General features: G+C 50.6%; 1 protein-coding gene across 1 annotated transcript; it reads left to right on the forward strand.

Moving 5' to 3' along the window:
* Nucleotides 1-8,033: 8,033 nt before the first annotated feature.
* On the forward strand, nt 8,034-11,525 carry LOC123130981 (zinc finger MYM-type protein 1). Its single transcript, XM_044550761.1, has 4 exons — nt 8,034-8,413; nt 8,508-8,634; nt 8,738-11,260; nt 11,338-11,525. Exons 2-3 carry the CDS (start codon nt 8,571-8,573, stop codon nt 11,254-11,256), a joined length of 2,583 nt encoding a protein of 860 aa, XP_044406696.1. The 5' UTR covers nt 8,034-8,413; nt 8,508-8,570; the 3' UTR covers nt 11,257-11,260; nt 11,338-11,525.
* The last annotated feature ends 4,270 nt before the right edge of the window (nt 11,526-15,795 follow it).

The following is a 15,795-nucleotide window of genomic DNA, read 5'->3' on the forward strand; positions in this document are numbered from 1 at the left end:
TACACAACCAAACAACAAATTCGGTGTTCTTTCTAGCCCGTTTACGATAACTAGTCTGGTTTGGTACTCACGTGGTAGTAGAGATTGCTCGAAATTAGATAGAGTTTTTTTTTTTTGTAGAAGGTGTCTTGTCCTTCAAGTCTTTACACAACATATACTCGTCGGATTAATAATACATTCATCATATTTCGTCAATTTCTCTCTTCCTTTTAACTTAGTATCAACCTTATCTCGATCTTAAACCCTAGCCGCCGCTGCTTCCGCCTTGCACGCCGCCTCGGAGGGGTCGGTCTACATGACCGCTGACAGGGGCCGCGCCATCCGTACCTAAGGTTCGTCCGCCGGTCGTGTTGACCGGCTGCCCTAAAGAGTCTTTTTTTGAGCCCTTGCTTCAGATTTTTCTCTCTCTCGCCGGTCACTTTAATCGGCGTTTTTCTTATTGGTTTTTTTATCTAAGTTTGATCAGTTTGCGTCGCCCGCCGTCGCCGTCGAACCTCGTCGTGTGCCTCTACTCCAACACCGACGCGACCGACCGGCCTCTTCTCTGACCCTACGGCCCGTCAGGGCTAGCCACCATTCGTGTGTCGGCCTGTTGTTGCCCTGCTTCGACCGGACTCTTGCATCATCCCGACCCGATGGCCTCGCGCGATGCGGTGGCCCATCACAACTGACGTTCACGCATCGGCCCACCCGTCGATCCACGCCATCCGTCGCCATCCGCCTCCGCCGCGTCTGCATGGCGGCCCCACGTCGTGCCACGCCGGCCTTGACACCGGCTGCGTCAGGCTCGTCGACTGCATCAAGCTTGGGAGCCGCTGCTCCATTGGTCGCTTGGGCCTCACTGCCTGGGCGTCGGCACTACTTTGGCAGCCCGGGTGCCGGTGCTGATGTGCTCGTCTGCACGTCGTCCCATGCTGTCCGTCGGCGGCGGCTCCATCTCGGACTCTGCCGCCACCCCGTCTTCTCCGAGCGGCGTCCCTGATCTCGCGCGCGATCGGCTTGATCACCCGCTCGCCGCCGCGATCCGCCCCATGTACGCCGCACGACCGACCTGGCCCATCGGTTGTGCGCGCCTCCGCGGGTCCCATGAAGACCGTCACGAGTATAACACGCCTCTCCATCGATCGAGCATCGGGTTGCCGCCGCGTCGCCCCGTCGGGCCGCAGCGCCGCCACCCCCGTGGTTCTCCGCGTGGTTGCATCGACTCGCGTGTCACTGCTGTGTCCCCCCTTTGGGCCGTAGTGCTGCGATACGCGGTCCTGGCCGCCACCCCAAGGCCGTCCCCACGGTTGCACCGACCCGCGATCCGCCGCCCCTTCGGGTTGTCGCGCCGTGACCCGCGTTCCTCGCCGCCGCCCCGATGTCTTCCCGTCGTCGCCCCGACCTGCCCGCCGCCACTGGATCGCCCCTTCGGACCGTAGCGCCACGGCCCGCGGTCCCCTCCGCCATCATCGCGCGTCGACCTCCCGTGGTATGCGTCGTGCCGTCTCCTTCGGCGCGGGAATGCCACCATCCATGTTGGTCTTCGTCACGTTGTCGGGTTCCTCGCCTACTTCAAGCACCGTCGCCGCGCTCCTAACCTAGCTGCAGTAGTCGCCGTCAGGTCGCCGTCGCCGCTCTTCTTTGGCCGCCGCCGCCGCCCGTCCAGCTCCTTCGTCTTCATCCAGCACCGGCTCGTCGCCAACGTTACCGTCATCTACCCCGACCACTTCAACTACTCCGACAGCCGCGGGCGACATTGGCCCGCGCCGATTGGCGCCGCAACCGTCGTCGAGTCCTTCTCTACTGGCCTCTCCGACTTCTCCGACATCGTGTACAACTCGTGCAGGTTCCAGTCTACGCATGCTCGATGCTGGCAACAAAGATGCGTGCCTTTGTCCACAACGTGTCCCTGGGCCTGGCAAGCCTCTTGCGGCGCTTCATCAACTTCATATTCGTCCTTCTACGCATGCCCGGTACTGGCAACATCGATGCGTGCCTTCGTCCATGATGTGTCCCCGGGCTTGGCAAGCCCGGCATGACGCGTCGTCAACACCGTCTTCTTCCCGGTGCACCACTACTTCGACACCACTGCGCCCATGACTAACTCGGCGCCTTCTTGCGCCCGCGGCTTCACGGCGACTCCCTCGACACCGGCTACCCCGACTCGACATCGACCACGGCGTTGTTCACACGGCTACCTCGACCACGGCTACACCATCCTATGCTGTCAGCTACCTCGACATCGACATAAAGGGTTATCATCCGCTTGAGCAATTTGTCGGCTTCCTCTGCAGTCAACGTGTCCGCGACGCGACACCGTCCACGACGCTCCCGCTACGACTGCGGGGGGATGCCAACCCGTCGGCTGCTATTCTCTCCAGTCTTACCGGCTGCGACGCCCCTGTTGTTCGCAACGCTACCGCTACGACTGCGGGGATGTTAGAGATATATTTGGTAGTAGCGATTGCCCGAGATTAGATAAAGTTATTTCCATCTTATCTCTAGGAGGTGTCTTGCCCTCGAAGTTTTGTACTCAATATATACTCGCTTTCAAGGCTCAATAATACGTCCATCATATTCCGCCAATCCGTCTCTCTCTTCTAACAACGTCCAAACGGACCCTTGTTTCGACCCTTAACACTATTGACCGAATGAATACAAGAGCGAATTATGCAGAATTGCAGCGACGCTTGTTACACTATTTTAATCAAAATCATGGGTGCTTGTGTATCCGAGAATACAATAGGACGAAATGTTCTGCCTTTGTTTGCAAAACCAGTTTTTTTTTAAAAAAAATCGCCTCCACAACTACTTGGCTCTCCCACTTAAATTCATGATGGCGAGGTACACCGCCGTCTTTAAGTACTCAAGTAGCAGACGTACACTTTACTTGCTAATTGGTTGATTAGCTCATGTTTCACGATAATCCTGAAAGGGAATGCGGCGGGACCGCGTTCGGTGAAGGGCATTATGCGCTAATGTGGGATTTGATGTGGACTGGTGGAGCATATCCCGCGACAGGCAGGGCCCTCTAGGTTGCTGTCACATTAAGTGCCTTGTTGGGGTCCCTGTGCTCCCTTCCTGCCCTTTTCCTTATTTTTCTTCCTGAATAATAAGTGTCACACGTGTGACATTAAGTAACACCGTTTTGACATTTTTTTTGAACACAGTACAGACGCAAGCGTTAATAGATATGCATATACACGCACCCCTATGAATGCACATTCTATCCCTATGAGCACCTTCAAAAGACTAAGCCGGCATATAATCTTGAATTTACGAAGTCACCGTAGGCACCTCGTCGTCGACGAGAACGTCTCTTTCCACTGACTGCGCATCGCCGGAAATTCTGAAATAAATCCAGAAATAAATTCAAGCACCAGAACTTGAACCCTGATGGGCTAGGGATACCATAGTCCCTCTAATCATCCAACCACATATTGGTTCGTCCGCTCTGACATTTTTATAACTAAAATTCCTATCGGAAAAAAACCCCAAAAAACTGAAACGTCCCATCTAAACAGAAAATTGACATGCTTCACAACTAAAGTTGTCATTTTCAGATAACTAAAGTTGGCATAAAAAACATCAGAGCGGAATTGCTTCGTGTCACACGTGTGACACTTATCAGGGTCTTTTTCTTTGCCCTCTGCTGTGCTAATCCGCTGCCTAATCAGTTCCATTAGCGCAGAGTTTCTACTAGTGATCCATCATTAAGAGCTCAGTGTCCAACAACTGCTGCATCTCAAGAGACTTTTCAGTGTTAAGTCCCTTTTAACACCACATGAACTGTGCAACTTTTTTTTTATGCAACATTCCTAACCGTCGAACCGTCGTCACCTTCTTTTGGACTCTTAAAAGCGAAAAAAATGGCAAGTCTGTTTTTTGTTTCTCTAAAGGAGGGTTAACCCCTGGCCTCCAAAAATAGCCTGGCAAGTTTGTTGTTACGGGAGCTGAAGCTAGTCCCTTTTATCTTCTCCCAATTTTGTTTGAAGCATAAGTTGGAGCCTTTGTAGCTACTCCCGTCGTTCTGATTTACTCGTCGTGGTTTTAGTTATAATTTGAACTAAAACCACGACGAGTAAAATCGGAACAGAAGAAGTAGTGGCGGCAGTTTGTTGCGGAAGATCGCCACTAGCGCAGTGTGAACTGAATACCCTAATGCGCCAGTGTTACATAAGCTTAGTGTTCCCTTCATTCCTTTTGACAAATGAGGCTCCCCAAAAGGAACCAATTAGTTGCACGAATAATGAGAGAACGCGAAAACTTCTTTTCACCAGACAACATTGACCGGTAAATCAACCCGATCCATTGCATCGGATCAAATGCTAATGCCAGAATATAAAGAACAGAGAAAATTTGCCTCGCTTTAGCTAACTTTTGGAGAGCTCCGGGGCCCAATGAGGTGACAAGAAGCTCTCGAGCCACTGTTTCGGAAGATGTTTGCTTTGCGCTTTGCCTGTGCATGAAAAAGTCCGAGGGTGACCACGGGGCACGAGCCAGCTCTGAGCCACCATGTTCACAAGTGTGACCACTTCACAAGTGTTAGTGTACGATTTCCCGGTGGCCTTTTAATTACCTGGGATGCATCTGATCAAAACCTCACCGGCAATGAGGATCAAAGTGCATGTGCATGCACGCTCGATGGAGAAGCCGTTAGCAACAGTAAATGATGAGGATGCATGCATGCACGCATGCATGATTAGCAAGTTAACATAGACACGAACGGTTGTCCGAAAGCCAGCGGATCGATATGGCGAGCGAAACTTTGGTGCGCGGCACGGAGCGATAGCAGCAGCGAGGACACTTCGTCGGACGCGCTGGACAACCCGGCCGGTCCAGAGATTCCAGACACGAGCGGGACGTCCATCCGTCGGCGCAAAGGGGACGCGAACAGCCATGGATGGACGATGGATCCACCGGAGAAGAGCGATCGAGAGGCTGCGTGCCGTCAGGCAGCTCATGATGGTGCGCCTGGATGGAGGGGCAGGCAAAGATGGGCAGCCCGTGAGGGCACCCATCATGGCCGCCAAGATCAGAATCGATCGCGGAGGAAGAGGATAAGCCAAAGCATGCACGCATCGTGACTCGCCGCCGCTCACTGTGCACTTCGGTGTTTCGATACGTTTACAAACAACAAAAACAGACAAGGTGTCTATCATGGTTCATGGGTCGCCGACATGGAGAGCTGCATCGAGGCCCGCCTGTCGAGCTCGGCGCGTGGAGGAAGCACTGCTCGCTCGTCTCGCCGGCGATGGCCCCGCCGCGCCGGCGCCCGCCAGCACGGCTACGGGCGCGGGACGCCGCGTTTTTAGCTGGCACGAGGCCTTCGCTCTCCCGGCGTCGGCCAGCACGGCGGCGCGCGCGCACGTGGCTTGCCTTTCCGCCCCGGGCCTCGATCCAGTTCTGCTCCTGCATCGGCTCCCTTTCGGCAAAAGGCGCCGGTGCCCGATACCGCCGGCACGTGGGGACGCCCGTCGTCCTCGCCCGAGCCAAAGGAAAGCGCCCCGCCATGCCCACGCTCGCAGCAGTAGAACAAACTACGGGGGGGTGCGGCTTTTGCACCTGCAGTTCTTCCTCTGACCCGTATCGACCCGTCCATCGGCGTCACTGGGACTCGGCCGTGGTTTGATCGGGTCGGGCATCTGATGATGGCGCTGCGAGACCATGGGCGTTGAACGATCGCATGCATGCCATCCTCTGACACGCACTGACACGGACGCGCGCGCAGAGACATGTCACACCGCCGCGCCATGCCGCCGGGCGCCCGTTTCCCCGCGTCAGCTTCCTCTCACCCGGCCCGGCAGGGTGAACTGTGCCCGAGCAGTGCGCCGAGCGGGCGCCTCCGTGTGGCAGCTTCCGATCATCCGTCCACGGGACCATCGACGTCGAGCGTCCTCGGCGTGCACCGCATCGGTCATCCGGACACGCCCGATCGCGCTGACACGGACACATGATCCGGTCTTGGCGCGGCGCGCAGCGCTCGATCCCCTGTTATGTCTGTCGCTAATCTGGATGTCTCGCGCGCATGGGCGCCGTGGCCGCACAGCGGGGCGAGCAGCGCGCATGGGTGGTTCCTCCGCGGACGACAAGGCCCTCGCGCTCCGCGATAGCGGCTACCGTTCGTTGGAGGCTTCGCAGCCGTGGCCACTCGCCTGCCCTGTCATGGCGCCCACTCCAACACGGCAGCACGCACAGTAATTAACAGCACATCGCGCGGCCAACATCAGGACTATTCGGAGGCCGAAGGTGACGCCCGTGTGGCGCCAAGGCGGCTGGCCTCGCCGGCGCCGCTATCAGCAGCGACAGCGCGGCGCCGGAGGTCAAGCCGAGGCAGCGACGGCGCCCTGTTTGGAGCTTGGACGGGAACGGGTGGACCAGCTCGAGCCAGAGCCCACGAGCAGGGGAGGATCAGCGACACGTGGGCCTGGACCCGGGGCTTCCCCAGCTGCCGGCCTGGGCCCCCACGGACTTTCGGCCTCGTATGCTCGCCCGGCCGAGTTACCGTGCAGACGCAGAAACCGGGACCAACTAGTTAACGAGCGCTTCTTCGGGAGCCGCGCGACGATCAGCGTCATTTGGCGCACTTTTAGTCATTTGCCACGTGTCGTGCTCTGGACGCTTTCTTCGGATTTTAATTTTTTATTTTTTCGCACGTGTTTTCAACTTTTTAAACGATTTTTTTCCTGGTTTTTTTTGATGTTTTGGTTTTCCCCCGGTCTTTTTTAGCTTTTCGATAAAAGAAAATCTGCGCGAAAAAACGCGTTTCTTTTTCCTTTCGCGAAAATCACGGTTTTTCTTCCGCAAGAGGCACGGTTGTGCTTTAGCGAGAGTCACGGCCGTGCCTTTCGGAAATGAAAAAAAACGCGTTTTTTGTTTTTTTTTCGCGAGAGTCACGGTTTTGCTTCCGCGAGAGGCACGGTTGTGCTTTCGCGAGAGTCACGGCCGTGCCTTTCGAAAAGGGAAAAGCAAAACGCGTTTTCTGTTCTTTTTCTTTCGGGAGAGTCATGGTTTTGCTTCCGCGAGAGGCACGGTTGTGCTTTCGCGAAAGTCACGACTGTGCCTATCGGAAAGGAAAAAAAGACGCTTTTTCTGTTTTTTTTTCTTTCGCGAGAGTCACGGCCGTGCCTCTCGGAAACGGAAAAAAACGTGTTTTTTGTTTTTTTCCTTCCACGAGAGTCATGGTTTTGCTTCCACGAGAGGCACGGTTGTGATTTCGCGAGAGGCACGGACGTGCCTCTTTCGAAAAGGGAAAAAAACCATGCTCCTGGTTTGTTTTTTCGCCCGGTTTTTTTTGTCCGGTTTTTTCGTGAAAAAAATTCGTCAAAACCTATCAACATGGGACCTAATTTTGAAGATCTCGACGCGAGGAATCCAATGATGAAAACGGTTCGAGATTTGGACACACAGTTTAAGAGATAAAACATTTTAAATAAACGGATCTACGAAAAAAAGGAAAACTCCCAGGTTGCGACAAGTGGCGCGCTGCATGTGCGCCACTTGTCGCGCCCTGGGAAAATGGAGTGCTCTTTATAACGAGTACTTCTTAATTAGTGATTTCGGCAGAAACCACTGAAAAAACCGAGTAAATTTGTCCCGACAGGCTTTGGGTTGGGCCATTTCCAGCTCGTCTTTCTCGACGCACTGGGCCCCCATTTTTCTGTCACGTCCACTCGCATGTCAGGGAGAGGAACACCGGAAGCAAGCACTGAAAGAGGATGGGCAAGGCACACGCAGACGACATACACTCTCAGGCTCTCTGGAATCTCTGGCCTCGGTACGCTGCACATAAAACAACGTCGGTATCATGCCGGCACTGCTCCTTCCCAGGTTCACCGTCGTCTACGCTACCGCAGTGCATGCATGCATTAGCAACCGGCCCATGCATGCATGGGCGCACGCTTCTTCCCCTGCATCGACGCCCCGTACGTGGCCCCCTGCCGGCCATATGCATGGCCCGTCCGTGCCCGTGCAAGCTGCCCCCAGCCCCAAGCCTTTACTACTCGAGCAGTCGAGCCGCCGGTGAACACCGAGAGGCCGAGGAGCAGGGGCGAGCCCACGTTAGCCCAGCAGGTAGCACAGGACATCGGGTAAAAATCTCTCTTACCTTATAAATATAGAGCCCATATACATTGGGACACCCCTAAATTTCCTACAAGGACACCCGTACAACCAGGCTTCATCCAACATAGCGCAAGTGCAGCCCAGCGCCCCAGGCCCCAGCCTAGGATGAAAGCCACGGAGGCCCAGTCCAGCCTTTCCAGGGATGCGAGCAGTACATCGATCGATCGATACTGCCTTCGGCCGGCCCTTCGCCTCGCCTGTTCGTCTGCTCGACTGCGCTTCATGCCCTTCCTGTTTCGCCTCTGTACTCGCCACCTATCGGCAGATCGCGGCAAGTCGCCGAATCAGTGAAGAAAAGAAGGCATAGGTACCCTGCATCTGACCCCCAATTCGATGTGCCTCTGCATCAGCCTCTATTTATAAATCTTGATCTAATTATTGCTTTGTTTCCCTAACCCTAGGGAATTAGGGGTACTGGATAATACTAGAGATTTTGGCTGTATTGGGTAATTGGACTATTTGAGATGAGGGTGTTTGAGATAATTGTGCAACCAGTGGAGACGGCTGGAAGCACCGGCACCATGTCAAGTATGTTTTATATGACAAGTATTAATATTATGTATGTACACATGATTCATAGTTCTTTTCTTTCATGCAAATTTTAATTATCTGAATAAATTACAAATTTCAGGAGAGGCTCAGTTCATGGAAAGGTTTCTAAAAAAGAGGAGAACCTCGGTGCAAGATGAAAATGTTGGTCCGTCACACGAAAATAATCAGAATGATGGCTCGGTCCCGACACAATCGGATAGACAAATTGATGCCTCAACACATGAACAGATTGATGTTCCGACCCCGCCATCATCACATGGACAAAATGATGCCTCCACACATGAACCTAGTTCTGCTAATACTACAAGAAATTCCTTTGAAGTTGAAGAGCTCAATTGGGAAGAAGAAATTCAATTTGATCCAGGTAAAAGGAGAAGCATAGATGAGTACCATCCGAATCAGAGAGATATGGTAAGAAGGAAGTATTTGGCCAATGGCCCTTCTCAACCTCGTACTGCAGATTTTGAAGTGACAGAAATATGTGGTAAAGATAGAAGGTTCGTTCGGGAATGGTTTGATGAGTTTGAGAGCTGGCTTGAGTATAGTGAGTCCAAACAAAAAGCATATTGTTTTTGTTGTTTCTTGTTTAGACCGCGCAAGAAGAAAGAAGCTGGATATGATGCATTTGTTGCAAATGGTTGGTCAAGTTGGAATAAGAAATATAGATTAAGGGAGCATGTAGGAGACATCAATAGTGCTCACAACCAAGCAAAAAGAGATTGTGATGCTTTGCTGAAACAAAAGCAACACATTTATGTTGCTCTAAACAACCAAAGTAACGCTGAGAGGAATGCTTATTATACTCGACTAAATGCCTCAATTGATGTTACTAGAGTGTTACTGAAGCAAGGGTTGCCTTTTCGTGGCCACGATGAGTCTGACGAGTCTCTCAATAAAGGCAATTTCAAGGAATTTCATGCTTATACAGCGGAGCAGAATCCAGAGGTAAAAAAAGTTGTGGCCCATAATGCTCCAGGTAATAATCAGTTGACTTCTTCAAAGATTCAGAAGGACATAGTTGAATGTTTTGCAAAGGAGATATTGCATTCTGTTCTTCGGAAAATTGGCAATGATGTATTTTCTTTGCTGGTTGATGAGTCAAGGGATGTGGCTGGTAAAGAGCAAATGGCGGTGGTGTTGCGGTATGTTGGTAAATGTGGAAGTGCCATAGAGACATTAGTTGGCCTTACTCATGTGAAGGAGACAACTTCCAAGTATCTCAAGTCTGCCATTGATGATTTATTTGCAGAATATAAGTTAAGTTTCAAGCAAGTTAGAGGGCAAGGATATGATGGTGCGAGCAATATGCGAGGTGAGTTTAATGGCTTGCAACCCTTAATCATGAGAGAGAATAGCACAGCATATTATGTTCACTGTTTTGCACATCAGCTTCAGTTAGTTGTTGTGGCTGTTGTTCGGAAGCACAAATGCATTGGTAATTTTTTTGATATGATCTCAGTCTTGATGAATGTGGTCTCTGGATCTTCAAAGAGAAAGGACTTGATTCGAGACAAATATAAAGAACAAGTGTGTGAAGCTTTAGGTTGTGGACTACTAAAAAGTGGTACAGGATTAAATCAAGAACTAGCTCTTCAAAGACCCGGAGACACTCGATGGAGTTCTCACTACAGAACTCTTAAGAGTTTGATTGATATGTTCCCTACAGTTGTCAAAGTGCTAGAATATGTGGAAGAAGAAGACAAGGATGACACAAATAGAAGGCAGGCATGTGGTCTTCTTGTTTATTTCCAGTCTTTTGATTTTGTGTTCTACTTACAACTTATGTCAACTATATTGATAATCACAAACACATTATCATTGGCCCTACAACGCAAGAATCAAGACATTGTGAATGCCATAAATTGTGTGAATTCAACCAAAGCCTCCTTGAATGATGTAAGGGGAAATGGATGGGAATCTGTCCTACAAGAAGCATATGTCTTTTGTGACAAGCATGACATTTCCAAGTTGGAAATGGAAGACCAATATGTGAATCCAAAGAAGCCACGACAAAAAACAGGTATCACTAATAGGCATCATTATGAAGTGGATTGTTTTAATGATGTTATTGATTGGCTGCTTCAAGAACTTGATAATCGCTTCAATGAGAAAAATTCGGAACTACTTGTTTGCTCAGCGGCTTTGAGCCCAAATGAATCATTTCGTGATTTCAACTTAAAGCATTTGATGAGTCTAGCTAAACTTTATCCAAAAGATTTCGATGATGGAGAACTGAGGGACCTTAGACATCACCTTCATCTTTACATTGCCGATGTCCGAGCAGATGATCGCTTCTCTGGTTTAAGTAATATTTGCGAGCTCTCTCAAAAAATGGTGGAGACAAAAAAACATATTGTCTATCCCTTGGTTTATCGACTTTTGAAGCTAGCACTAGTATTGCCTGTTGCCACTGCTACAGTTGAGAGATCTTTTTCAGCTATGAGAATTGTGAAGACATATTTGCGCAATCGTCTTGGTGATGACTCCTTGAAGTACAACCTTATTTGTTATGTGGAGAAAAGCGAAATGAGGAAGGTTACTAATGATGCAGTAATTGATCGCTTTGAAGCCATGAAAGAACGTAGGAAACCATTTTAGGAAGGTAATGGTTTTAACTTACTTATTATTACACAACTATAATTAATATGTTACTTAGTGGTTTTGTTTTTTTATTTGTAGGCAATCAAGATCTGATGTTGCATTTTCTCGTCGTCGGTTATACTTTATTCATAATTTGGACACTTTGATTTTTCTTTGATGATCAATTTCCTACGATCAACTAATATTTCAAGTGAAACTCTTTATTTTGGATCATTGGTAAGCATATTCATGGTTATATCGTATTCTAGGTATATTATATTGTTAAATGTGTTATATTTAGCTATATTAGTACTTGGTATCCAAATATATATGATAGACGTAGGACCCGGGGTAATTTTTGTCCTGGGTCCGCCCCTGCCGAGGAGGAAATCCTTCGGCCACAGCGGCGCTTCTGCTCCTCTCACGATGAAATCGGCACCGTTAATGAAGTGCATCGCGGCGACATGTAAAATCGTTTTTATAATGGATGTGTCTAGGTCTCAGTCGATTGAAACTTCACCAAGTCTTAGTCAAGTGATATATGGGAAGAAAAAAGAAAAACTAAAAAGAAATTTTTGTATGAATACCATGCAAGATTAAAGGAATATAACATCGAGTGAGACATAACAGAGTCTAGGGCGTGTTTGGATTGGAGCCAAGAGCAGCCCAGCCAAAAAGTTGATAGTTGACCAAGCGTGGGCGCTTGTTTGGATGAGTGCCAATAAATTGGCTCGCCCTGACCACGCTAGCTTTCTCAGTTCAACTTTTCGCCAACTTCTGGGCGAGTCACCGGCGGAGGAATCCTGCGCCAATGTTTTGGCACGCCCATGGGTTGGCAGGGCTAGCTTGGGCAGCATCCAAACACACCCTAAGTGGACTGAGACTTGGCAAAATTGTTTTATATTATGAGCGGAGGGAGTAGGTGTTAGCGAAATTTGCGGGGCCATGTGATGCTACCCCTCCGTCTCCGTCTCCGTCGTAATTGTGCCCCGACAGCATCTTTTACGTGGTACAAGGGCCGGACGGGGACGGATTTCCCCTGCTGAGCTTTCGGGAAGAGGGCGGGCTCGACCGATCGATCCATCGAACACCACGTCGCCGTCCGGCATATGCGTCCCTGCAGCCCGATGAACGCCCGGAAAGCGATCGTCGAGCGCTCTCGGCCCGGCGGACGTGCCGTCGCGCTTGGTGCCGCGTCGCCAGCGCCACCTCACTCGGACACCGCCGCATGCCATTGCCACGCTCAGACACTCCATCGCCTCTGCCGAGCTCTGGACGTGGGACGTGCGTGCGTGAACGGCCACATCAAGTGGACTGCAACGGGGCCAGGTCAGCAGGTGTGCAGTTCATTTCTTCTCCAGGGCTGCACTTGGAGCGGTGCCCATGGCAGCGTCGATGCCCCCCGGCCGGGCTGAGGCGAGGTCGCCCGCCAGCTTGAACGAGGGCTCCGCCTCCGTGTTGGGTTGCCGTCGACGACATTGACATGATCGCGGAGAGGGACAGTGATTAGCATCTGCACCGCAACAATCATGCATGCCCTGACAGCCAAACAGCATGGACGTCTGACGATCCGTCGGTTTCGAGCGACACCCCAGCATTCAACCTCCCGACTACGATCACGCATTCCGCACGCGGCCGGAACGAACAGCGCATCACCTGCCGAGCAGTTCACCCTCGAGGCTTGACCGACCGACCGGCGGTTAAAAACTGAAACGAGTGCGTTCGTGTCGTGTGTGCATAGAAACTGAAACAAGTGTGTAGATAATGGTCAGTGAAGTGAGCATGGCGTCATGGAGCACAGGAGAAGAAGCATCCGGGGCGCGCGACAAGCGTTTTGCAAGTTGCGACTAATCCAAAGAATCAGAGATAGTTTATGCTGTGCGTGTGCAGTCGAGGAGAAGAGGACAATGTCCGCCCCATGCGGGAACAGTCGGAGCCTGTAGCCGGACAAGAACGGAGCCTAAGCTAGTGCCATGGTGGGTGTTCTCCACACCGGAGGCATCGCACATCCACCAATTCCTTCCCAGCCTTCTATTCCATCTACTCCCTCCGTTCCGAATTACTTGTCTTGGATTTGTCTAGATACGGATGTATCTAGAGCTAGATACATCCGTATCTAGACAAATCCAAGACAAGTAATTCGGAACGGAGGGAGTATCTATCTATCCATCCACATTGATCCCTCGACTGGCTGGATATATATGTGCAGACAACGATAGAACCTGGAACAGTCAGGACATTCGTTTTCCGAGGAGCTAAAATATTCAGGCTGCGGGCAGGCACAATGATGCTCGAGCATTCAGCAATAAGCAAGCAGCGAAATGAATCGGACGACGTAAATTATGCTTCCTGTCGCTCGCGAGTGCGCATCAGCGAGTGGACTCGACACTAAACCGCGCATGTCTAGGAAAAGGAACGAGCTGATAACCTGGCATTTAAGCATTTTTGGCAACTCGTTTTGTCGGGGAGGCTTTATTAGGCTGATGGATCGTCATGGAGAAGCATCATGTGCACCTAGAATGCAATGCACTACAAGATGTCTTGATCGTCAGGTCGATGGTAATGCCGGTTGATAATTTATAAGCGATGAAAAAGATCGTGTCGCGGGCAAAGGCTCGCGCTTTCGGATGCAAAGTGCTGAGGAAAATGCGGAGATTGCAGGACGCGTCATCCTCCGGAGGATCGGCCTAGGGCGACGCGAGTGGGTTTTTTCACATCGATCGTCACTTCAGTACGTAGTGCTAACTGCCTAGGCAATTATTTTGCTGGCTTGTTGTGGAGGCTCTGTAGATTTGAAAGAAAGAAAGGAAGGGTGGAGGAAAAGGAAACCGCAACAAGGAAGTGGTCCGTCCACTTCGAGTCCCAAATGTGTTTTGGTTTGGAGGCTAGCAAATCGAGTGCTACATTTTCCGATCGCGGGACCGATCTGCGAGGAAGGTCCAAACGAATGCAACCTTGCGCCTAAGGTCCTGCAAACGCTACGCTTCGATCGCAAGGTGGCCATCTATCTATCTATCTATCTATCTATCTATCTATCTATCTATTTCGACAAAATGGATTGCTTATCTTTTTATACATCTTTTTCCACGCAAAGATCGCAAACCCAACGCCGGCAAGTGCCATGTGCAATATGGGTTTTGGTGGGTTCATTGTGAAGCTTTGCAGGCTTGACTGAAGCTATGCTGCAAGCAGGCAATGGGGATGCCTGTAACAATCTCGACAAGCAAGGGAATGTTTTATCTCAAAAGGCCAAAATATCGGACACGCTGAAAGATATGCACTGGAATGTTTCCGCAGACAGTTTGGCACCTTGCTTGCTGGCTTGGCTACGTTGTCGTCCGTTGCCCATAACCCAGGACCTCTCTAGACATCTAGCGCGTAGAGTTCCAGATCCTCCGAAAGCCACGCCTCACCTAACGGAGGAGGAGATAGGGCGCATCACATGAGAAGAAATCATTCGATGATAGCACTTCATGGGTTTCATCATAGAGAAAAACCAATCAGGAGTTCCAAGACATCACATGCCTGTTCGTCGTCCATGCTGAAACAGGCCGTTTATCACATGGAAATCGACACGAGCGGATGATGGAAACATGCCTCAGCTGCAAATGCTTTCCATGGAAGATTCCAGCTTAGATGGAAGCGCCAACCGGTGGGATCATCATCGAACAGTGATACCTGTTATAACGGTGGGCTCCGGATTCTCGAAGCTGTGCAGACAGTAAATTGATATGTTCTCCTGATGCGTGTGTCGCCGTCGTATTCGTGAAGAACAGCGGAAGTCCTGTGTGTGATTCGTCTCATCTTTCACACCGTGGAGTTAGCCTTGTATGATTCGGGGCGATGGGGTGTATCGGTCTAACAACATTGGTCAGAAGTGGCAATCGGGGCATTAAATCACATCACAATCATTTGCTCGTTGCTTGCGCTGATACATCAGGCGTTGAATGTGCCTGATCTTTTTTCTCCCTGATAATTCTCGTCTGTAACTAGCTTTGACCTTTGAGCAATGATTGACGAAAGCCTCAACGCGTAACAAAACTGGAAAGATTGTACCGCTCTTCAAAGCGGTCACACACAGGTGCACCCCGCAACATGATCTTTACAAGGCCTCGGCATGAGTTTGACAGTTTTCAGAGAAGAACATTAAATGGTTCAACCGCAGCCTAAGTGTAGTTGTTTTCAAAGAAGAACCGTCCGTCAATCTCGGCCCTCGGGTGTACTTTATGCATCGCTCTACGTTTCGATCGGCTAGTCTGCATCCTAGCAAGATTAAAAATGCGAGAGACTCCATCCCTAGCTAACTTGGCCTTTTCCAAGTGCAGAGCGCAGGCGAATTCATTCTGAGCGAACAGTGTGTCTGAACACGGAGGTTTCAAATTTCAATTGAAAAGGGGAAGTTACTGTACTCTAGATTACATAACCAATAATCTGCACCTGTAGGCATCACGGTCTCGTATAATCTATAAAAACTGCAATTGCACCTTTCCGATTTCCTTCCATGCGACAAGCTCTTTAGAGTATCGCCCGGCCGATCCACTTGTGGCCCATAAGAGC

This window comes from Triticum aestivum, chromosome 6A (assembly GCF_018294505.1).
Source record: "Triticum aestivum cultivar Chinese Spring chromosome 6A, IWGSC CS RefSeq v2.1, whole genome shotgun sequence".
In the NCBI taxonomy this organism is placed as follows: domain Eukaryota; kingdom Viridiplantae; phylum Streptophyta; class Magnoliopsida; order Poales; family Poaceae; genus Triticum; species Triticum aestivum.